The sequence below is a fragment of the Halichoeres trimaculatus genome, unplaced genomic scaffold, assembly GCF_033239565.1.
Source record: "Halichoeres trimaculatus isolate MK-OKI-2021-1 unplaced genomic scaffold, fHalTri1.1 fHalTri1_scaffold_14, whole genome shotgun sequence".
Taxonomy (NCBI): Eukaryota; Metazoa; Chordata; class Actinopteri; order Labriformes; family Labridae; genus Halichoeres; species Halichoeres trimaculatus.
The window spans coordinates 11,063,078-11,085,732 of NW_027437192.1; the positions used below are offsets into that span (position 1 = coordinate 11,063,078).

The following is a 22,655-nucleotide window of genomic DNA, read 5'->3' on the forward strand; positions in this document are numbered from 1 at the left end:
CCCGCTCCTCTAGTCACCAGCCCACTCCCATGAGACTATTTTAAGTTCCCTTTTGACCGTAGGGGTCCTCTGGTGTGGATTCCATTCTTCAAACTTAATTATTTAGATAAGTGCCACACCTGATATCCAGGTTCCTAATCCCCTGGCCTACAAATGAGCAAAAGAAATATACTTTAAGATCCCAAAAAAAGTAAAATATTTCGAGTTAATAGAAAAAAGGGAGAGCCAATAAAGTATGCAGAAGAGAGAAAGAATAAAATGTGTGATGGGACACTGAGTACTCAATGAAAAAAAGCTGAATTAATGCAAAGCTTCAGCAAAACAATCTGTTTATTGTCATGCCAAATCAGCTCCATAGCATTGAGAATTCAAAGATGAGAGTGTAAAAAATTGATATAGTGTTATCAACAAAGTTTCATGCAGCCCTTATGAGAACAGTATCAGATTTTGAGAAAAACAAACCAGATTTCATACCAAGAGTTAGATGAGAAGACTGGCAGTGCTTTCATACCTGTGCCACTGAAATTAGGCTTTAGCTAGCAGCTGATGAACATAGCCTGGCACAAATGGTTGAAACACAGAGAAAGAGGGAGACTACTAGCTTTAGCAAGCTTTAGGTACACTCATGTCGGTGTGGTAGAAATTCAGATGTTGAGCAGTGGATTAGCAAAGCCTTGCATAAACACCATAAAGACAAGGAAACAGCCAGCTAGCTTCTACAAGCATATTGTACAAAACTGTAAGTAATCTGAATAATTCAACTAATAGATTTGGCGATTTTTCTTTGAAAACATTAAATGTTAATTGGTGGAAACAGCTTTGTTTGTGCAGACCAGAGCTAGTTTGTTCCAGTTTTATTCCATGAGCTAGCTTTGATTAGCATAGTTTAGCATAAACACAAAGGGAAAACAGTTAAACTGCTTTCTCAGCTAACTCTGTTACTGTTGCTAACATGTTTGTCCTGGCAGTTTAATCTTGTTCATACTTGTTCTTTCCTTTACATATTTAACATATAACGTCTAAAAGGGAGTCTTTGCTGGAGCCGGTGTAGCTTCTTCCAGTCTTGCTAGCCTCCCTTCAGAGCTTTTTCTTGACAATTAAATCTTGTTTACAATTTGTTTTTGGGGCCATATTAAACATATAAAGTCTTTAAAAGAGAGCTTTAGTTATTTTTCTGTAGATGGAGCCAGTGTAGCTGTATGCTTTATGCTATACTTTACTCCCCAGTTGTTAGCAGTAGCTTATTGGCTAATGGCTAGTTTTGTTGACTGTATTAACTAACTCCAGATGTCTAATATGTTCAAGCCAATTCTGCTTTGCAAGGTGTCCACTGTCAATGTTTTGGATCAAGTTAAGTAGCATTGCAGAGTTGAAAAAGAGACCCAGATTAAAAAAAACAAAAAACAAAAGGTGGAAAAAACTGATGGGAATCAAACAAAACAACTCGGCTGCAGTGGTGTGTTAACAAAGTGTGTGTCAGTGTTCTGGTACAGGTCAATCATTTTTTGCAGAAAGATTTCACAGGGACATAGCATGCATAAGATAGAGTACGTCTGCATGCTATCATAGTAGAATATCATATTGAGGTAAATGTGCTATATAGTGGGATGGACATGCTGTACAAATGAACATAGTGGTAGTACAAAGCAATAACTCTACTGTCATTTACATGTATATTAAATCATACAAAAGGAATGGGTTTCTTTCAAAGCTAGGTTTTTAGTGTTTGAGATTTTATGGAGACTTGTTGTGTTTGGACAAAAACTCTTTAGTGGCTTTTCAACTTTTTTTGGCATTAATGTAGTGTGTCGTGTTGTGTGAAAGTGGTGTGAAATTTGGTCAATGTCCCCTATGAGGTCGCCTCCTCTATCTTCTTCTCCACTGCATCCTCCACAGCTGTGGCCAACTTCTCTGCCGCCTCCTCCACTTTTTCTGTTTCCTCCGCTTTCTCCTCTTCTTTCACAGCTTCCTCCACTGCTGTCGCCGCCGCCTCTACCGCTGCTACCACTGCTGTCGCTGCGTCCGCTGCTGGGCTCTCCTCTGCTGCTGCTGCTGCTGCTGCAGGCTCAGTTTCACCCTCTGCCTTGGCTTCTACTTTTACGTCTACCGTTCCGTCTGCCTTTGCTTCTATCTTTACTTCAGCTGTCGCCTCTGCCTTCGGCTCTTCATTCGCCTCTGGCTTAGCTTCGTCCTTCGCCTCTGCGTTTGCTTCTGGTTTCTCCTCTGCCTTGTCCGGGGTGGTTTGTGCCACTTGTCCAGACGCAGAATTTTGAGCTGGTTCCTCTTTGGCGAGTAAGCGTTGCTCACTGAGCGAGGTAGCCAGGTAGCCGACCAGCTTCATGTATTCCTCAAAACCGACTTTGCCGTCTTGGTTGGCGTCCAATCCTTGGCCCATGTTGTTGATTGCTTCCTTGCTGTCTGTGTCCTGGGTTGAAGGCACATATAACCGTTAGACAACCAAGCATAATGATGAGTAACTCTACCTGGACTCTCACTGGATAAATTACCATAAAGGATTGGAGAATGACCCTCTATCAATGTCTGTGTTTGCATTGTTATGCTGATGAATGTCATTCTACCATATTGGATCACTTACCTCATTAATCTGTTGCTATTACACTACATTAAGTCACAATGCTAATGTAAGGAAAACCTTTTATTTTTTTGCTACTGTCGCGTCTCATATAATTGACATCTGGTCATTTTTGGGGCCTAATAAGTGCCAGTAAATTGGTGTAAAGCCAACCTGATGACACATAATTTTTGATATGATGGAGGTCTATATGGTTGCCAGATGTTAGTGACCAATACCATCCTGATATTAGTATGGGAATACTTCTAAATCCAAGTTTCTCCTTAAGGTGGTTACACAATGCAATAGTTAGAGAGTTTTAATAAAGTTTTCTAACCGCGAGGATGTTGGAGAGCTGGCTCTTGACAAGGCCCTGGAATTCTTTCTTTCCTAGACTCTCTTTTCCTTTGGTCGACTTCAGGAAGACCTTCACCAACGTCTTAATGGCATCCTCCATGACTCCTCTGTCTGCAGAAAAGAAAAGGTCAAGAAAGTGTTGTGAGATAAAAAGGTAGATTGATGCACAGACAGGTGACATGACAGGATTGATTAAATTGGGTGGAGTTATCGTGTGTGGTGCAAAGGCAGGAAGTTCCAGGACGCCCTGATCCAAAACACACTGAAGTGATAGGCACAGCCAATGGAAAATGAAACAGAGGATCTCCTCGTGTCCCTGTGAAGCCTTTCGTTTCACGTGTGAGTCCAGAACAGGTACGAAGGAGGGGACAGTGACGTTAGATAAGCGAAGAGGGTGAGAGGGAGTCTGATTGAGAGACAAGCTGTGATGCACAATGGAAGTTCTGATCTTTGATAGGTTATACGATCTACCGAAGCTACTGAGGGGACTGAGCCTCAGATTACCCAAGGGATTACCTAGTCCCTGTCTGCTCCTTGCTCTCTCGCACTCCTCTGTCTTTCTTTCATCCTGTCCCACCTGGTGTACCTGCATCTCTCTTTCAGTGCCACTGTCTCCCTCTTGTTTTCACCTTGCTGCCCTTTCTTCCTCACACTGTTGCACACAAATAGCGATTTGACAGTGACGCTTGGTAATTAGAGATGGTACAATACCATTTTGTTTTTCTGATCTGAGAGCAGTACGATACCAGGTACATCCAATGTGATTAAAAACACACATTATAATGAACATATTCTCACATTTTTCTAACTTTAACCAGCAGTACACTTTCTGCCTGCTCAGTGCTGTTGCTGTTTGTTATCAATGTGCAGTAATCTACCTGAAATAATTTGATTACTGTGGCTTGTATTGATACCCATAAACTCATACAGGTCTTGTAACAGCTGTTTAGGTAAGGGTGTGAAGGCTTTAATGACACAAGGATTGTAAATTCATAAACACACACAAGAGAGTGCCCAAATATAACAAGTCTCAGATAGATCAATGTTCATTCACCTCTCAAGAGATACACAGATAAGTCTCTTGTGGCTCTAAATGTGGAACATGCCAGTAGGTGACACATCTTTGCAGGAATTCCACTCATTGCTGTGTGTGGAGATCACTTAGACAGGAATTTACAGGCCAACTCCGAGCTAGTCTGCCCCAAAGCAGTGTGAGGAAACGTTCGAGGCGACCGTACTCGTCTGTCAGCTTGAGCGAGACAAACGCAACAGAGCAAACAAGAAGTTAGTGCTGCTGAAAGAACACCCTGTAGACTCTCAACAGGATGCCGTCTCACCCCATGTCAGCTGATGGGTCATTTGTGGACGACAAACGAATATATCAATTACTGAAGTGCATGTCACACTCAAGCACCGTCCAGGTGAGCAATTTCCCTGCAGGGTCATTAAAGCATGGGGGAGAGGGGGCCCTGACACTGTGACGTACGGTCATTAAAACCTAAGATTTCACTCGACCCCTTTCAGGATTCACTCCTCAACCTACTGATCTCTAACTGTCACTTTATGCTGCACCAATCTGCCACCACATGAGCATAATAAAACCACAGGTTTGCATTCAGCAGAGGAAGCATATCAGCACAGCTCTCACTTAACAATAGAAATAAAGATAGATTCACAGATATGACACGAAAAGGGTTAATTTGAAACACGTTTTCAGCTTTTTTTTTAGTTCTTGTATCATAGACCTCTTTTAGTAGGAACTTGAGGGGACTTCTTCCTGCAAGGTGACACACCCTCCTCAGCCTGAGCAGCCTTACAAAAGGCCCAAGTAGATCTATACGAGTCCAATCCGAAAATACCCAGCTAAGACATTACGCCTTGACTGTCCATTCACACATTTATTATTTACTGGTGACCTTTCTTGAGGTAGTACCAGCTGCTTGGACAGTACCACTTTGTTTCGACAGATTAAAATCCAGAATGACAGGAAACAGGCCAGAGCTTCAACGTGTCCCACTCTGAGGGAGAATTACCTGCGTTATTGGCTCTTAAAGCCAAAAAACAACTGCGCAAATAATTAAATACACAGGCCTACAACCAGAGGTTTCCCGTTTCCCTCCAGAGCCCAAAGGAGATTGAGTGTTGCGTTTCCAAATGGGCGAATGTGATACGGTATGTGCGCAGAGTAATGACAATACTACCGCTCGCGTGGCATAAAATATTAAAAGAGGAACAAGTTAGGTTGTGGCTGTAAAACTGCTGCGTGCAGACGAACAGCGGCTGTCTTTCATCCGATTCCTCGGTTAGGTTCGGACGTAAAGAGGCGCGTGCGCCATCACGTCGGCCAGGGCTCATCATCATTAACACCACGAGCGTTTTCAGGCAGAGGAAAACATCACCTGAATGAGCCGACATGTACGAGTTAGAAACACTGTCCCCTTACGATAAGCTGTCACTGTAAAGGGCCTCCTCGTTTTGTGCGCAAAAGGTTCGTTTCGCGCAAAACTGCGCTCTCACGCGCGGCCAGGATGCCTTTGGGACATACAACACTCAAGCTGAATACTGTCACCTCGTCACTTCAATTTTTGATAGGCTGTTTCAATTGATCGGTAACTTGACAACTGATCTACATCAAAATATCAAATATCTTTCCGCGAGAGGAAGACCGAGAGGAAAAGAGGGAGCATATGGCAATCAAATCCGCCCAATAAAACCCTAAAGTGAACGCAAATATAACCAACACAGCTGCTAACTATTCTCTTTTACTCTTTCGTAAAGGTGCAAAGTGAAGCTGGATCATTTTCAGAGCTCTAGAGCTCATTGAAACCGTCCTGCAGTCAGCCCGCGGCCAAGTTTCATGGGATGGCTCTTTGCAACAGTCTATCGAAACGTGGCAAAAACCATGAACAAATTCAAAGCTGACACGCGGGATAAAATCCCGAAGAACCCAGAAAGACATATTCAACTCACCGTTTATCGTCTGTGGGACAAGAGAAGAGTACAAATGTGCACAAATTTCAGTTTCTGCCCTCTTCTCCGCCTTTCTACGCTGCTTTGAGCCCAGAGAACTTGCCAAACTAGTAGGACAGCAGAATCTCTTCCGTGATTTGGGCTTTTTTTTCTTTCCCTCAAAACTTTTCCCCCCTTGACAAGTCAAAGGGCGTGTACCTGGAAGAGTGAGAGGGAGAAGTGGGAATGTGGAAGAGCAGAGCGCGAAGTCAAACACTCAGGAAAAAGGGAGGAAAAGTGTGTCAAAACACTTGAAGTAGGGTTTTTATTGGAATTATCTTTGGCTCATGGGCCAGCTGTTTCACGTCATGTGTGATTTGCACAGTTTCACGCCAGCTAGGCAGGCTTGTGGCTTCATCTGCTGGGACGAGGAGACAGGGCGGGAGGGATTACTTCATCTGTATAAGTATTTTACTCATGAGCAGAAGAAAAACTTAAACTGAAGCTATCTTTCTGAATCTTTAAAAAACATTTTCCAGGGTGGATGTGTTTCTTTTCTAACACAACATATGCCTGGTGTCAATATGTCACGAAATCACTTATATTTTACACCAACAGAAGTCAGAAACAAGAACAAAATTATGGCTTTCAACCACAAAAGACAGTTCAAAGTTAAACTGAGCTATGATTTAGGGTTAATCTTTCCCCAACCAACACTTTGAGGGTGTAAAAGTTAAAAATCTCTTAAGAAAAAAAACTCCCTGAAAGATAATATCTGAATGTCTTGGTTCAAGAGGTGTGTAAAAATGTACATTTCACTCAGATTTCACACCAAAAATGTGTATGAAACTTCAGACTTGCTCTGTTGGAGGGTGAATCTTTTTCCAACTTTTGGGAATATGAGAGTACAGGAATCTGGAGTGAAAAAAGCTACAGGAAAGACGAGTGTGGGAGGCCAAAATAAAGTGGTGCAAGAGTTAAAGCAGTCTTGCCAGATTCTTGAAAGGTCTTTGAAGTCTGTAAGTTTTGAAATTCCCTCGAAAGATTAAATCTGCATCTCCTCATGAATAAATGAGACAAGCCCTTACAGCGAGGTTATCTGAGAGAGCTTTACTACATACAGATAACATACAGAGCCTTGGTGCCCCATTTGTTTGGTGCTGCTGACTCATTTACCCGCCGTCACCCCTCCTACAGTGGCACCTTGGCGAGCAGGATTACAATCCAAAGGTCACGTTTTCTTATCTGTGGGGAGATCTGTGTTTGTAAAGTCAGGTAGCAGCACCTTCATCTTCTCTGTTAGAGAATTAAAGCAGCCCTATAGGCTATAAAACAGCTGGGGAGCACGCCAGCACACATAACTCTGTCTAGACATCAGAATTAACATAAAGTGACCCAAGGTTTAGCAGCTAAACCTGAACAAAGCAAGAAACAAGTGCTGTGGAAGGGATACGATGTAACGGAGGCCTCAGTGGTAGCAAAGCCCAGGCCTTGTTTTTGCATCACTGCATGCTAAACGCATGGACAGGCAGCTTTGTATACGCATTATGAAGCTCTATGCAACAAGATCTGGTCTTAGCTGAGGCGGCAGTGACACATATAGGATTACAGGCCCCCAAATCAAGGTGGTAGGTAATACTCTACAGCCCGGATATCATATAATGCTGTGAATGAATGACAAGAGACGGTTCAGTTTTAGTGGCTGAGGTTTCAAGACAATAACGCCTTTAATTCAAAGTTCCCTGCATTCAAGAAATGGTTAACCAAAGAGTTATACATGTGGCACCGGTGGAGTGATAAAACAATGTTGGAGGAATGAAACCCCAGTGTTGCACAATCATCTCAGAGACATTTTTTTCTACTGAGTGAAGCCCCCCTGTTTGCTCGCCAGCTTTCCAATCAGCTGCCAGAACTCGCAGAACGTCAGCTCCCCGTCGTTGTTCTCGTCCAGCGAGCCCATGAGCTCCTCCATGGCCTGGGGGTCGCTGGCGTTCTGTTGGAAAGAGAGGAGACAGATCATTACAAGATCACTCTGAGCTGCTACATCAGACACTCCAAAGGGCTGTCCTGCCACCTAATGGTTAACCACAGGAACAAATAAAACCTAGCTATCGTTTTATTGACAGTATCTTAAAGTTTCCTGATAGCAATCTTCCAAAGCAGATGTTTATGTTGTGTTTTATTTCTGTTATAGATGATATCATACACAAGGCTACCCTTACAGCTCTATAGCTAACTGTCTGCTGATCAATCATCAAAGTGAAATTCAAAATAAAACTACATTCTGTTTTCTAGTTATCCACAACCAAATACAGTTTTGTCACTTATTGAAAGTCATTCCACTAAAAATCTTATAGGATAAAATTTGTCAATTTGTGTTTGCTTGAAGGTTCTCTTTCTTATTTTTTCATTTATTAATAAACTAGTACTATGCTGATTGTGGATGATTGCATGTCTGTTTGTATTACTAATGTACATAAACGTGGCAGCGTATCTATCTCTCTCTCTATCTATCTCTCTGTCTCTCTATCTATCTATGTATCTATCTATCTATGTATCTATCTATCTATCTATCTATCTATCTATCTATCTATCTATCTATCTATCTATCTATCTATCTATCTATCTATCTATCTATCTATTATATATATATATATATATATATATATATATATATATATATATATATATATATATATATATATATATTCTTTTTTTGGCTCTGTTTTTGCTCTTTGGGTGAGATGGGGGGGTTAAATAGACAATACTGATGATACATTGAAATGTCAACCTGTAAATCTGTCAATATTTGCCTGGTATTCAAAAAAAAAAACTTGAAAGAAGAGGATATAATTTTCCAGACAAACTGAGCCATTTAAAGGCTCGATCTTTTTTATAAATGAAATTGAATGCTTATTAGGGATTGAAAATTACTTCTCTAACATATTAAGATGATAATTTGTTCATTTAAAGTGATAATTGGTGGATTAGCAGAAGAAAACAAACTTTATTCACAGCTCGTCTTGCGATGTCACACAAAAACACGCTGTGTCAAAATCTGGTAAGACTTTAGGACAATTAAATAAATTATCTGTTTATTAAAGTGATGCATGCCAAGCATAAAAAATATGCATTATCATTATTTACGGAGGATGTTTTCTGTTAAATTTGGATGTTTTATGTGAAAAGAACAAAAAAATCAACTTTATGTTTATGTTTGAACCTTAGTTTACTGACAGCCACAGATGCTCAGATTTATAAATCCTGCATCATAATCTTTTCATCTTTCTTTTTTTAGCTGTTCCTGAAGATTTTAATAGAGATCAGCATGCAAAGAATCAAAGGAGAAGCGTTACCGTTACATAGTTGGGCAGCTGATCAGTCACCAGCTTCTTGAACTCGTCTTGGCTCAGGGTGTTGGACTCACCGTCGTCCCCAGCGTACGACTTGAACTCATTGATGAGGGTGCCGATGGCTGCTTCCATGATGGCCTGGAGTATTTAATAAAAAGAAATAAAAAGACTCATCAAAGAAAAAGTAAATTCCTGTTACAGAGAGCTGGTGAAGGAGGAGAAGAGTTGTTGGTTTCTCACCTGTTGTTGTGAGGATGCTGTGTGTTGTGTAAGAGCAGGTACTGAGAACCAAAGTGAACATCACAGCTCTAAATCTATACGCTTCATCCCCGCTCACATCAGCGGAAAACGCTTAACCTGCCCTCTTCTCCCCCATCCAGCAGCATGACCTTATCTCCGCTTGATTTCCACTCCACTGGGGACACATCACAATGCAGAAAAAAAAACTGTCATCCCATCCCACAAAAAGGGCAAATTTGTACTGATGAAAGCACAAAAGCCATTTGAGTGTGTTTGCACAGCTGACGGCAAATTTTTTTTGTCAGGCCGTTCTAATCAAGAGGCTGAATCATGCCAGTCTCAGCAGTAATTAGTTTATACCAAACATGACTCAAATAAAATGGCCTTCAGGACAGCACATGCTCTCTGATGTGCAGGCCCTTCAAAATAAAAGTCTGAGGAGAATTTGTTGTTTAACTTTTCAATAGTGTTTGATAAAGATGTTTTTGCTTCCTCTTTTGGAAGAGAAAGAGAAACAAATTCTTGCATGGTGACTGTTTGTAGAATGCAAAGAATGACAGGCTTGTTAGTGTCTCAGCGGCTGACCCTCCTCAGTCATTGCTTACATTCTCGCTCATCAGCATATCAGGTCAATGACTGCTTGGGTTTCTTGCTCTTCTTGTGTCAGGACAGGCTGAAAGAGAGATTGTGCTTGTGAACCTGTCAGCTCCTGCTCCCATGATTTAATCTGGCTGTAAATATTTTAGTTTGGCCACATAGCTGTGATAATAGATGCCTGCCGTGCCAACACGTCCACTTCCCACCAGAGTGTGGGTCACATCAGGTATCAGTGTGCATATTTTGTAGTGAGGTAAATGAAACCCATCCTGATACTTAACACTGCTGGTATATTGTGAAGTATAATGAATAAAGACAGACTGATTTTCATCCATGGTGAAAAATTTATTGAACTTAACACTGATTTCTGAAAATAGGACAAAACTGATGATGACAAAGTTATAAATGATCCAAATTTTGTCGATACATTTCTTCAGGGATCAATTTTTAAGCACATCTGCACTGATTCCCACATCTTCATTTAGCACAGAGCCCGGCTGTCGTCCCTCAAAGACAAAAATACTTCTCATTAATGTGTGATACACAATTTAATCTTTTTTTTTAATCCAATCCCTTTGGTCTAAGAACTTTCCAAGAAAGAAAAAAAACCTCTGTACAAACAGCAAAAATCTGTTCACCACTTCACGAGTAAACCCTTTAACATTCACTCTGCTTTATAAACTGCAAACAGTGTAAACTAAATTCTTCTTTAACCTCGCAGAAGCAAATTGAATCGAACCCAGCCGAACATTTTTGAACACTATCAAAGGCACATAAGCAGTAGCTGGAAAACTACATTAGTGAAACCAAAAGAAACGACTCATTTCTCACATTCAGTGTACATCGTGTGTACAACGCGGCACACACTCTGTGGTTCTTCGAGTTTTTACATGAGGAAAAGAAAAGTACCAACAGCATAAATAGACATCCAACACTTCAAACCGTCTTCCAACGACGAGAAAATGAACCAACAATCACAACCTGTCGATTTTTACTTCACATCCACCGGAAGAGGGAGAACTTTACAGATTCGAACACCAAAGGAAAGAGAGACGTTTGAACCAAAGGAACAAACTCTGGAAAGCAGATCCGTAACACTGAATTCACTTTGCTCTGTGCTTGACTTTAACATAATTTCTATTTCATTCATGTAACATTAAAAAAAGAGCAGCAGCAGCTTCATTGTTTGTACTTGTTTCATCATCTGTTTGATAAATCTCCTGATTTGCATGTCAATTTACAATCAAATATGAGGGTGAAAAAAACAGTTTGGCTGCACACTTCCTTCAGAGCTAATTAGCAGATCAGTTAAACAAACCACTTTAGGTGTTAGTATTAATAACCAAACTCAAAAATGTGTTAGAGGTCCCTTAAAATGAGAGAAAAATGAGAGAAACAGCGCTGGCGCATTAAAATGATCTGAAATGTAACTATCTGAGCAGCACTGACGTTTATCAAAGCAGTGACTGTTTGAATCTCACACATCTGCAGTCAAAAGTCCTCTCAAACCTACAAAAACCAAACGCTCAGGGCTTGCTAGCAGTGCTCGGTGTGTGTGTTTGCCCAAATCTATTGTAGAGCTGCTGACACACACTCACACACAGAAAAAAAAACTGGTCCGACCTGATCTGATTCTTATCGCTGAAAGAACCGGGATCTCATCCTCTGGGATTGGACAGTTTAAAAGAGACTGGAGGCAAATGGGATCTGCAAAAACTGTCTTAACGTGCTCGGGAACGTTGCAGGTCTGCAGAGAGGGAAAAGTCAAATTTCACCGTCCGTTAAACATGAGACTGAAAACATATTAAATGTGAAATCTTTAACCATTGCAGCGCTGCTCAAAAACAACAACAAAATCCTCTTGAAGTCTATTTCTTGTGCGTGATATGAATATAACAGTTTGAATTTACACTATGAGCTGCAACATGCACTAAGGTGTGAAGAAAACACGACACAGCAGAGAGAAATCCACACAACACAGCACTGAGGGGCTCTGCATGAGGAGGACAGAGGTAGGTAACACAAACTAAGTTCAAAATGACGAGAACAAGTCTAGCTTATAATTAAAGACTCAAAGGGACACGTTTTATGAGAGGCACAAGCACTCTGCCCCTGAAGCTACTACAATTACAGCTCTGAGGAGGAGAATGTAGGCAAGAAATGTCCTCGAAACCACCACCAGTGCTGCGTCTCCGTGGTGTTTTTATGCCTCTTCCTCCGTTTTTGTCTCTTTAAGCCGTGACGGCAAACTTCCACAGCGCTTCCCGCTCAAACTCCTCCATCTCCTCCTCCAGGGAGTCGTCACCCCTCCGCCCACCAACTTCTAAAACGTCCACCATGTCCTCCAGTATGTCTGCCACATCCTCGGCGAAGTCACTGAAAAGAACCCTGTCGTGGATGAAGACGCCGCCCTCGAAGAACTCGGCGGTCAGCTTCCTGATCTTGTCCTTGCTCTCGGATGACGACCCCTCCAGCTTGCTCAGGTAGCCCTCCAGCAGCTCCTCGAACTCGGGCAGCTCCACCGGGTAGAGCCCCTCTTTGGCAGCGCAGTCCTCTGTGGAGCTGCAGCCCACCTGGGGACGGATGTTGCGTCCCAGCTTCTGCTCCTGGTCTCTCCAGAAGTCTTTCTGGTCGCGTTGCTGCTGCTGCTGCTGATGATGATGATGATGATGGGGCTGACGGGGCTGTTGGTGATGGTGGTGCTGATGCTGCTGCTGATGATGATGACTTTTGGAGCTCTTCTCATGCCCTCCGTGCCATGGCTTCTCCTTCCTCCTCTCTTCTCTGTCCATCCTCCTCTCCCCCTTCTTCCTCTCCCACTCGTCCTGGTGTTTCCTCCACTCCTCCTTGTGAGAGTTCTCCCTTTCTCCTCTCCACTCCTTCTCCTTCTTCTCCTCCTTGCCGTGCTTCCAATCTTTCTCTCCTTTCCACTCCTTCTTGTTTTCTTTCTTCCAGTGGTCGTTGGATTTGCCTTTGTTGCCTTTCCACTTGGCCTCCTGCGGCTTCTTCTTCCCCCACCTCTCCACCTGTTCTGACAGCCTCTTCTGGATCTCCTCCAGACTGTCTCTCACTCGTTTCCTGTCGCCTCCGTCTTTTTTCATTCCCTGCAGCCTCTTCTTGCTCTCTTCAAGAAGAAGTTTCTGACGCTGGAGCTCTTCTTTCAGCCTTCCTTCATCCTTTGTGCTTTGTCTCTTCTCTGGACCTGATTTTTGGTTACTCTGGCCGTGTTTCTCACCAGGCTGAGGGGCTGAACTCGAGGCAGGTTGGGGCACTTCCTGTTGAGCTACAAAGGGAAAAAAGGAGCTTCATCTAAGTGCCTTAACTCAAATCAAAAAGTACAGCAGCACAGGTTCCTCCATGCGGTTACCTGTGAGTTGGTTCAGTTCGGTCACCCTGGCCCTCAGACTCTCCAGCTCCTTCTTCAGCTCAGGCAGAGTCGACAGCTCCTCCTTCAGCCTTACATTTTCCTTCTCCAGACCTGCTTTACCATTTTCATCCCCGCTTTCTGCCACCGCCTTCAGAGCTGAGTCCAGTTCTTCTTTCTGAGACTGGACGTACAAAGAAAAACAGCAACTTTCACAATGTAGACAAATACGGAAATTCTTCGAAACCTGGTTTATTTATTGAAAACATGTTTTCATGTCATTGCAGAGCATTAAAACATGAAGACAAGGTAAACCAGCCTCATTAGCATTGTTATAAGTGCTGTACTGACCTGTAGTTGAGCCTCTAGCTGAGCGATTTGTTGGTTTTCCTGTGTCAGCTTATCCAATAGCTCTTTCATATCCTGTGGATCACTGCTAAGCCAGTCCTGGATGGAAAATCGTTGGCAAATGAATAGATCGCATATTTGTGCGTAATCCCATCATTAGCATTCGTCTTTTATGTTTGGAGACTTGACTTTTCTTTAAGTTCTTCACTTTTAACATATATTTGACAACACTAAGCTTAAGCAGAGGAAGAGGAGGAGGAACAGACCTGGCTTTGTTCATCGGAGGCGTCAAAGTCACCTGTCAGAGACGGAAACAACACGTCTTTCAGTCTGAGGCGTCATACAACAGGCTCTTTTTGTGACATGTGCTACTTTAAAGCAGCAGAGGAAGCTTTTTCTGTGAAGGGCATTCTTTAAGCTCAGGGTATACATGTGCACAAATATTTATTTAGGCAGATTTTCTAAATTCCACATCAAAAAGTATGGAGAACTTAGTGGAACTAAGCAAACACCCACATACAGATAACTTCCCCTCTGAGTCCAGTGAGTGCTTCCACGCAGCGATAAAGGGTGTTATTGTTCTACTCAAAATGCGTGTTATTTGTGATTTTCTGCTGCCACTGCATGAAGTGTCAGGCCAGATAAGTGCTTAGAGGAGCGTGAGCCAGCTAGCGGAGAAGCTAACACTGCTTGCTGCCTTATCTGCAGTGCTGGACCTACCATTATCCAGGTCAGAGAGGAAACCTGTTGACATAGTAGAGCTTAGTCGGCAAGATCTAAAAAGAGACATTTGTCCGGTGCTGACAAGTGCAAATAAATGTGCTTACATAATTCAGAAACATGGCAGTGACGTAATTTGTTGTCAAAATTCACGATGAACCCTGATATTGACAAAGCTCTGAAGCAACAGGTGAATCCAGACTTTAAGTTAGAAATAAAAACAGCTGCTGATCCTGAAAAGTGGATGTAAGATAACTGTTCCATCAAAGTGCTGGAGGAACTAACCTGAGAGGAAAAGGGAGCCTAGGAATAGCAGGATCAGAGCACCCACAATGCATTTGTTCATCGATAACCACGGCTTTTCCTCCTTCCTCTCGGCCAGCTTAAACTCCATCTCATCTTCTTCATCCTCCTCGTCCGACGTTCTCGGCCTCGGAGCGTCGAAGGAGGGAACGTTCCTCCTCCTCAGCCCCTCGTCGAAGCCACTTGTGTCTCCAGCATCAAAACTACTGGAAGGCTCTGAGAGAGAAATGGGAGAAGAGGAAACGTAAACATAAAAAAAGCGATGGCAGCAGAGCAGAGGGTTGTCACACTCTGTCATGTTGACAATGACACTGAGCCTTAACGTAAAACACATGTATTCAATGTGTCCCAGACCATCTTCAATAAATCAAACTGACATTTCTGGCTGCATGAATGTCAGAACGAGATATTATTTCCAAAACCCTAATTGCGTGCTGGCAGGCTGCCTCACACAAAATACCAAAATCTAAGTGAATACATGAGCAGCAAAACACAACAGTGTGTAAACAGTATGAGGGAGAAGAAAGGCGAACATAGAGGATGACATTTTTTAAACTAAATTACAACAACAGTCGTTTCATGCTCGAAGGTTTCTTCATTTTCTCAGCAGGGTTCACAGTTCTCTGTCAGAAGGATAAATCACTTTTCCAGCTGCTGGCGTGACACAGATAAGAAACATGTTCACCGATCCTCCTGCAGAGATGACTCTCATTTTCTGCCTCCATTGACTAATGTAAATAACAAAACCATGAAGCACTTAGGATGGTTTAGGTTTGTTTCCGACCGCAGACCCCACAGAGTGCACAAAACCCCATTTTCACAGAGTGGCTATTGGTTAATGGTCAAGAGTTTTTTATGCATCACTTAAAGGTCTTGTTTGAGACGTCCTGTTTGCACTGATGTTAGCGCCCCCCATAGACTGTAAAAAAATGTGAGGTCGCCACGAAAACTCTTCCCCCTGGTGACTGGCTGCAGTATAGGTCAAAAAATCTGTCTCTCCAGTCATTCCAGATGGGCTGTGGTCAAACTTTAAAATTAAATACACCTCGTAGAAATGTTTCTCACATCTGATTGTTGTGGTGATGGAAGATACCATTTTTTTCATATTTTTTCCGTTGCTAGGCGCTACCCAAGTAGCTGCCTGTTGCAGCAGCTCTCTCGTCTTTGTCCGTTTCTTGGAATTTTTTTCGTCTCTTTTTCGTAATCTTTGTATTTGGAGTGGATCATCACTTTGTATGGTTCATTGTCGGTCACGGACACCAAACTTTTTGTGGCTTCGGCGATATTTTTGACTACTTTTCTCCTGTGTTTGTCTGGAGATCCTACATGTAACCATGGCTGCATTGTTTACATGCAAACTCAGCTGTTAGCAGCCTTTAGCATGCCAATGCTAACTAGTGAAGGGCTTGATGATTTTCCTCGAGCTGAGGAGGAGGAGGTGAGGACGACGTGCTGGTTCTCGGGTGTGAGCTGGGAGATGACAACGTGGACCTGTCCTTCCATCCATCGTTGTTGGGAATGTGGGATCCAGCTCCGGGGGATGGACGAGCTAGCCGTGCTAACCCAGCGGCATCGTGCTGTTCACGGACGTGGCTAACGGAGCTGACATCGGACGCCGGCGACACATCGGAGGAGCTTCGCCTGCTGTGAGCAGACAGGATCTAGGAGACAGAGACTGAACGGACTGCTGGGGAGGCTCAGTCCTGGACCCTGTGGAGGTGGAGACTGGCTGGGCTGGAGAGTGGTGGACGAGTGGTGGACGGGATGTCGTCATCTAATTTCTTATGGACCTTTTTGCACTTTCTATATTCTTTCTTACTTTTGTTTTCTTAAATGCTGCGGTGACTCCTGAATTTCCCCTCGGGGATAAATAAAGTATTTTCTATTCTATTCTATTCTATTCTATTCTATTCTATTTGACTGCCTTGTATTCAAGTCCTCTTTTTTTCTGAAAAGTTTCGTTTTAATTAGTTATTAAAGGTTAAAAATAAGGCTTCATGCCATGTTTAATGATGATTGACAGCTGCTGTTCTTGTGTATTTCTTTCTGGGACTGTAAAATAAGTCAGGAGGTAGAGTCAAGAAGTGATAAGACTCTCAAAAGAAAAATAAAAAATCTTTTTGTCACCCGGCTCCACTCAGATTCTCCCAGTATCCTTCACAGTCTCTACTGTGCAGACTCTGGCTGTGCAACTGCTACCGATGGTTGCGCCTATGACAGGGGTATTTTGGCTTCAAAACCGTACAATGGTTAATGGCGGGGCCACGCTGTCCACTCTATATACAGTCTATGGCACCCCGTGTAGAAAAAGTGAAACTTCAACTTAAAAATGATCAAGTCTTTTGAATGCTAAAAACCTTATTCCAAAAAGTTGTGACACTGTGTAAAATATTGATCATAAACACAATTTGAGAGTTTGAAAATCATGTAAACTCTACATGTAATTGAAAACAGCAAAAAGAGAAGTTAACAAATATACAACTGTATCATGTAATATAAAAAAATACAAACTCATTTGTTTTGCGTTGTATTGTTTTGTGTCTGTTTAGCATTGTTGTTAATGTTTGGGATCAGAACAGGAGGAGACCAGTTCCTGAAGTTTTGAAAGTGAAAGGTTGTCCCAGTTTTACCTGATCTATGATTTCAGTTGCAAAATGATTCATTATTTATTGCATTTTTTAATTTTGTGATGCACCAAAGATTTTCAGTGGTGCCCAGTTGAGGACTTCAGATTAGGCCACTTCAAAACCTGGACTCTTCTACTACAGATCCTCTGTGTGAACTGTGTGCTGATAACAAGCTGGGTGGTCTCTAATCTTCAGGGAGAGGATTTGGCGGCAACAGTTTCCAAAGAGAATGTCAAATTTTGATGCTTCAGACCACAGAACAGTTTTTAACTCCACCCCCTTCATCTTAAATGGCCACCAGTGGGTCTGGATCATGTCAACATATGGTTTCCTCTGTGCATGGAACAGTTTAAACCTACATTTGTGGTCGTGGCGAGGATCTTTGTTCACAGAGTGTTTTTTGATGTGATTTTGTGCTCATGCAGTGACTTCCACTACAGAGCCATGTCTGTTTTAATGCAGTGCTGTCTAAAAAGAGGCAAAGAAATCACAAAGTTTCTAATCATTTGATCAGTTTGCATCTAATCTCATCTGGTCTTATCCTCTAGAGCAATTTTTCTAGCTGATTTTTGTCTCAAGACTCTGTTAAATGTAGATATGTTCAAACTGATGTAATTTAAGTTTGGGAATGACTTCAAGCGCTTCAAATATTTTTTCCTCTCTCTGCATTACATTTGAAGAATTTTCAAGTTAAATATCTGACTTTTTGTATCAGGAGTCAAACTTCCTCTAAGTTTTCTCCTTCGGCAGCATCATGTATAACATTCACCACTATAAACACCACAACAGATGGATACCATACCTTCTTCTTCTCTTTCCTCTTGCGTCCACGTCTCAGTTTGCTCAATTTCCTCCTCTTCCACAACCACCTCCTCTTCCTCTTCCTCTGCCTCCACCGCACCCACAGTCTCTGGTGCAGGACTACCAGTGATGGGACTCTCTAGGACTTGACTTGGCAGCTCTGTGCTCTCTGGATCAGCGCCGGTATCAGCTTCGACGTAAGAGGAGGGATCAGAAGCTGTGAGCGTCTCTGTGGGGACGCTGACCTCAGGTTCAGCAGTGAAGACAGGACTCTCCGTGACAGGACTCGCAGGAATCACTGTGATGTCAGCGGCTGTGTCCAGCACTTGTTCTGCAGAGACAGGGATCTCAGTCATGAGAGGAGCAGAGCAGGCCTCCTCTGGCTCTTCTGGTAGGAGTTCAGACGCAGGAATATCGAGGGGAGCACCGAGATCGATGGTGGTGACGAAGGGTGTGGCTCCAAGTGGCTCGTTGTCTCCAGGGGAGCTGGTCACGATGTCATGGATGACGGGAGGCTGACTCTCAAGGTCGATGTCTGCAGCGTCAGGTGGGTTTGGAGGAAGAGGACTCAGTCGTGATGGACTGGAAGGGATGGGGCCTTCACCTGAGCCTGGAGAGGTCTCCTGACACACCTTCAAACAAAATTTATTAAGATTCTTTTACTCATGCTTCATATGATGCTTTTCCCTTCATTTATCAGCTTCCTGTGTTTTCCTAAATGGTTGATTTAGTAAGAATGTGAAACCAATGAGACCACCATACTGAACTCAAAATGAATATTTCAACATGTATAGATAGATTGTAAATTCCCTTGAAATATTGTACAGTTTGAAAAAATAAACAAACTTAATTAGAGGGGCGAACTGGTTAAATAGTGCTTTTACTGTTATTGTGAGATACAAGTGTGTCAGTCCATGTCCTTACCTCATTCCATGATTTACTAAATAACAAACTTATTTGATCTTAAAAACTGCTTTCTCAGGAACATATGTCATAAAGCTGCCACTGGGACCAAAAGTCTTCAAGTAACAGAGAGGAAGCTTTACTCATTCCATAAAAAAAATCTCAGCATGAAGTCTTGTTGAAACTCCAATTGTATGGCTGCTTTTTTAAAATTGTGTGTTTGAGGTTAGTGAAGCTGATAAAACACCATAAAAGTGCAGTTTCATGAAGAAAATCTGTGCTTTTCTCCACTTTTCTCCTCAGGCAGGATATCAGGATCTGTAGCTAATTTCATCTCAGCTTGTTGACCAAAAACCAATCATAGCATTATAAAAACATCTTTCTAGGTATTGTAGACAACAGCTGCTGAATATTAATGCCATGTATATTATTTATGTTGACAAAAAAATGGGAGGGTTGGTATCTATTATTATACTATCTATTCTATATGGTTGGTAAAACGGTTGCTAGGCGCTACCCAAGTAGCTGCCTGTTGCAGCAGCTCTCTCGTCTTTGTCCGTTTCTTGTAATTTTTTTGTCTCTTTTTCGTCATCTTTGTATTTGGAGTGGATCATCACTTTGTATGGTTCATTGTCGGTCACGGACACCAAACTTTTTGTGGCTTCGGCGGTATTTTTTACTACTTTTCTCCTGTGTTTGTCTGGAGATCCTACATGTAACCATGGCTGCATTGTTTACATGCGAAATTAGCTATTAGCAGCCTGTAGCATGTCAATGCTAACTAGTGTAGGGCTTGATGATTTCCCTCGAGCTGAGGAGGAGGCGGTGAGGACGACGTGCTGGTTCTCGGATGTGAGCTGGGAGGTGACGACGTGGACCTGTCCTTCCATCCATCGTTGTTGGGAACGTGGGATCTAGCCCCGGGGGATGGACGAGCTAGCTGTGCTAACCCAGCGGCATCATGCTGTTCACGGACGTGGCTGATGGAGCTGACATCGGACGCCGCAACACATCGGAGGAGCTTCACCTGCTGTGAGCAGACAGGATCCAGGAGACAGAGACTGAACAGACTGCTGGGGAGGCTCAGTCCTGGACCCTGTGGAGGTGGAGACTGGCTAGGCTGGAGAGTGGTGGACGAGTGGTGGACGGGATGTCGTCATCTAATTTCTCATGGACCTTTTTGCACTTTCTATACTCTTTCTTACTTTTGTTTTCTTAAATGCTGCAGTGACTCCTGAATTTCCCCTCTGGGATAAATAAAGTATTTTCTATTCTATTCTATTCTATTCTATTCTATCTGAGAGAAAAGACGGCGTGTATAACAGCATATCAAACACAGCTTGGGACAATAATGTAAGTTTGTCATTCGTGTATTCATATTGTTGACGTGTCTAACTCTAGGTCAGATTTGTGGTTACATAGCTGACTGTGCACTCACCTGATGACCTTCCTCTGACAGAACCGTTTCCACTGAAACATCACTTGGTTTAAACTCCACAGCAGCTCCTAAAATAAAAACATTACAGTATTTATTGGGTTTACTGATTATCTTCCAAACCTCCTTCTCTGTCTCTCAAATGAGCTTGTCAGTACCTGTCACATCCTCAGACAGACTTGGGACGTCGCCCAGGCTCTCCGTGCCATCATCAACTGTGCCGACATTCTCGACCGCAGCTTCCTGTGGAGTGAGAAGATACTGGGAGATCAGGCTTCACCTCCTTCAGTCATCTCCTCTGATTTGTAACAGCAACCTTGACATTTACAACACACTTAATCCAGACATGCCTGCACAGGCAGACCAGACTTGGCTGTGAGCACAGATCATTATGTCTTGTTTATGATCTATCACTGTGATGGACACATTGATTTTGGATGCCTCAATTATCAGTGAGCTGCAGACAGAGTCAGATTTCTTTGTGATGTATGCTCAGCTGACATATTGTGTCTTCTCTTATTATATAAACAGTGTGATTATTACGTGTTCTTTGCTATACATTTCAGCAGCACCACAAAGAACCAACAGACCGTAAACCATGAATCAATGCTTCTCTGGAACTGTTTCAACATAAACACTGTAACCTCTCTGAAAGAAGAAATTCTTACATAGCTGTTGCATTAGGCTGCATTCCATTTAGTTAACCTTTTGCCCCTAATATCCTATTAAGTTTAACACAACTATTTCCACTTAGAGTTCTCCACAAATCAAACCAATGTAACAGATAAAAGCTGTTGGGAGAAAGGCCAGTTGATGCCTTCAAAATCCAGAATTCACATTGACTGCACATGCAAGTTTCTGGCAAATGGATTTGGTTCTTGCCAAATCTGCACCACTGTGGGAAGCTGTGGGAAGCTGTGGGATGCAAGCACAGACACGCCATATCTCAAACTTGTATTCATGAGCCACCTCCAAGCAGAGCAGAGTTTCCTGGGCTGGCTGGATGACTGTCTTACCTCGGGGGAGAGGAGGGTCCAGCTGTTGGTGGAGGAGCCGCTGCTGCTGCCTGTACTGTGGCTGTTGTCAGACATCGCCCTCTGCAGGCTCCCTTTGGCACAGCACGGTGCAGAATTAGCTGGATAATATTCTGCAGACGACAACAGAAAAAACATTGATCATTGAACATACATGCTTGCTGCGTACACTTAATTCTTTTACACAGTTACACATCATACTGATTTCTCAATAGTGGGATCTAAGCTGCTCACACTGGCCTATGTGCACAGTTTTGCAAACGAGAATCCACCCAAAATGACTGTCTCTGCCACACTCTCTTCAATATGTTGATGATAGTTATGTAAATTGCTGCCAAAGAGGAAACAATTATGCAATAACATTACAGCTTTAGCCCTGATGCACTACACGCAAGGGATAAAGAGCAGATTGTCGTTGATGCAAGTTATGTAACGGTGTGGTGGCATCCATCCATAATATACCGCTGCGCACTAACGCAAAGGTTTAGTCATCAAAAACAGCTATACACAGTTTGCATTCATCACAACTGCTGTTTCCAGCCAACCATTCATTCAGATCCATGTCTCCTCCAACCTGTGAGCCAAGTCAAATTGCCAAAAATGGTCAAACCCACGACACGAGCGGTCACTGATTCAGACACGGGCAACAGGACACTATCACTTACGTTAAAAGCCGCTAAGCTCCTGTTTTGCTCACAAGAGACTCAACGTTAAGGAGCTGCATTTGTTGTAGCAGCCAATTTTAAGGTTCACACATGATGGTAAACAAAGGATGGTAGCCTGACTCTTCCCACTCCCACTCTTCCGCGTTCTCACTCAGGCCCCGCTGCTCGCGAGAGCATTCAACACCCTCCATACTCGTCTAATAAAACACAAAGAAGAAGGTTTTATTTACCCCACTTGTTAATACTTCAGCCTCTCGTTGTTTTTTCTCTCCAATTGTTGTTTGTTAGTTTGTAAAACGCTCCTCTCTTCCAGTGAACTTGGGAACTTTGGGAATTCCTGGCTGCGTCACGTCAACCAAGATGTCTTTGGACCAATGAAATTTCAGG

General features: G+C 42.8%; 3 protein-coding genes across 5 annotated transcripts; all 3 read right to left on the reverse strand.

The window, feature by feature from the left end:
* Nucleotides 1–1,408: 1,408 nt before the first annotated feature.
* On the reverse strand, nt 1,409–6,206 carry s100u (S100 calcium binding protein U). Its single transcript, XM_074687551.1, has 3 exons — nt 5,900–6,206; nt 2,910–3,040; nt 1,409–2,425 (listed from the first exon to the last, which is right to left on the reverse strand). Exons 2-3 carry the CDS (start codon nt 3,027–3,029, stop codon nt 1,850–1,852), a joined length of 696 nt encoding a protein of 231 aa, XP_074543652.1. The 5' UTR covers nt 3,030–3,040; nt 5,900–6,206; the 3' UTR covers nt 1,409–1,849.
* A 1,375-nt stretch (nt 6,207–7,581) lies between these two features.
* On the reverse strand, nt 7,582–9,649 carry s100a11 (S100 calcium binding protein A11). The gene is made up of 3 exons (XM_074687403.1): nt 9,472–9,649; nt 9,235–9,369; nt 7,582–7,871 (listed from the first exon to the last, which is right to left on the reverse strand). Exons 2-3 carry the CDS (start codon nt 9,361–9,363, stop codon nt 7,737–7,739), a joined length of 264 nt encoding a protein of 87 aa, XP_074543504.1. The 5' UTR covers nt 9,364–9,369; nt 9,472–9,649; the 3' UTR covers nt 7,582–7,736.
* Nucleotides 9,650–10,402: 753 nt separating this feature from the next.
* pbxip1a (pre-B-cell leukemia homeobox interacting protein 1a) lies at nt 10,403–22,655 on the reverse strand. Of its 3 annotated transcripts, none has more exons than XM_074687155.1 (11): nt 22,499–22,655; nt 21,586–21,716; nt 20,728–20,812; nt 20,573–20,640; nt 18,233–18,863; nt 14,786–15,019; nt 14,501–14,524; nt 14,047–14,078; nt 13,784–13,879; nt 13,436–13,616; nt 10,403–13,351 (listed from the first exon to the last, which is right to left on the reverse strand). In XM_074687155.1, the coding sequence occupies exons 2-11, from the start codon at nt 21,658–21,660 to the stop codon at nt 12,300–12,302; spliced, it is 2,478 nt and encodes an 825-aa protein (XP_074543256.1). In that variant the 5' UTR covers nt 21,661–21,716; nt 22,499–22,655; the 3' UTR covers nt 10,403–12,299. The 3 variants fall into 3 exon arrangements, with proteins under 3 accessions (XP_074543256.1, XP_074543257.1, XP_074543258.1); XM_074687156.1 differs by lacking the exon at nt 22,499–22,655 and adding an exon at nt 22,269–22,406; XM_074687157.1 differs by lacking the exon at nt 14,501–14,524.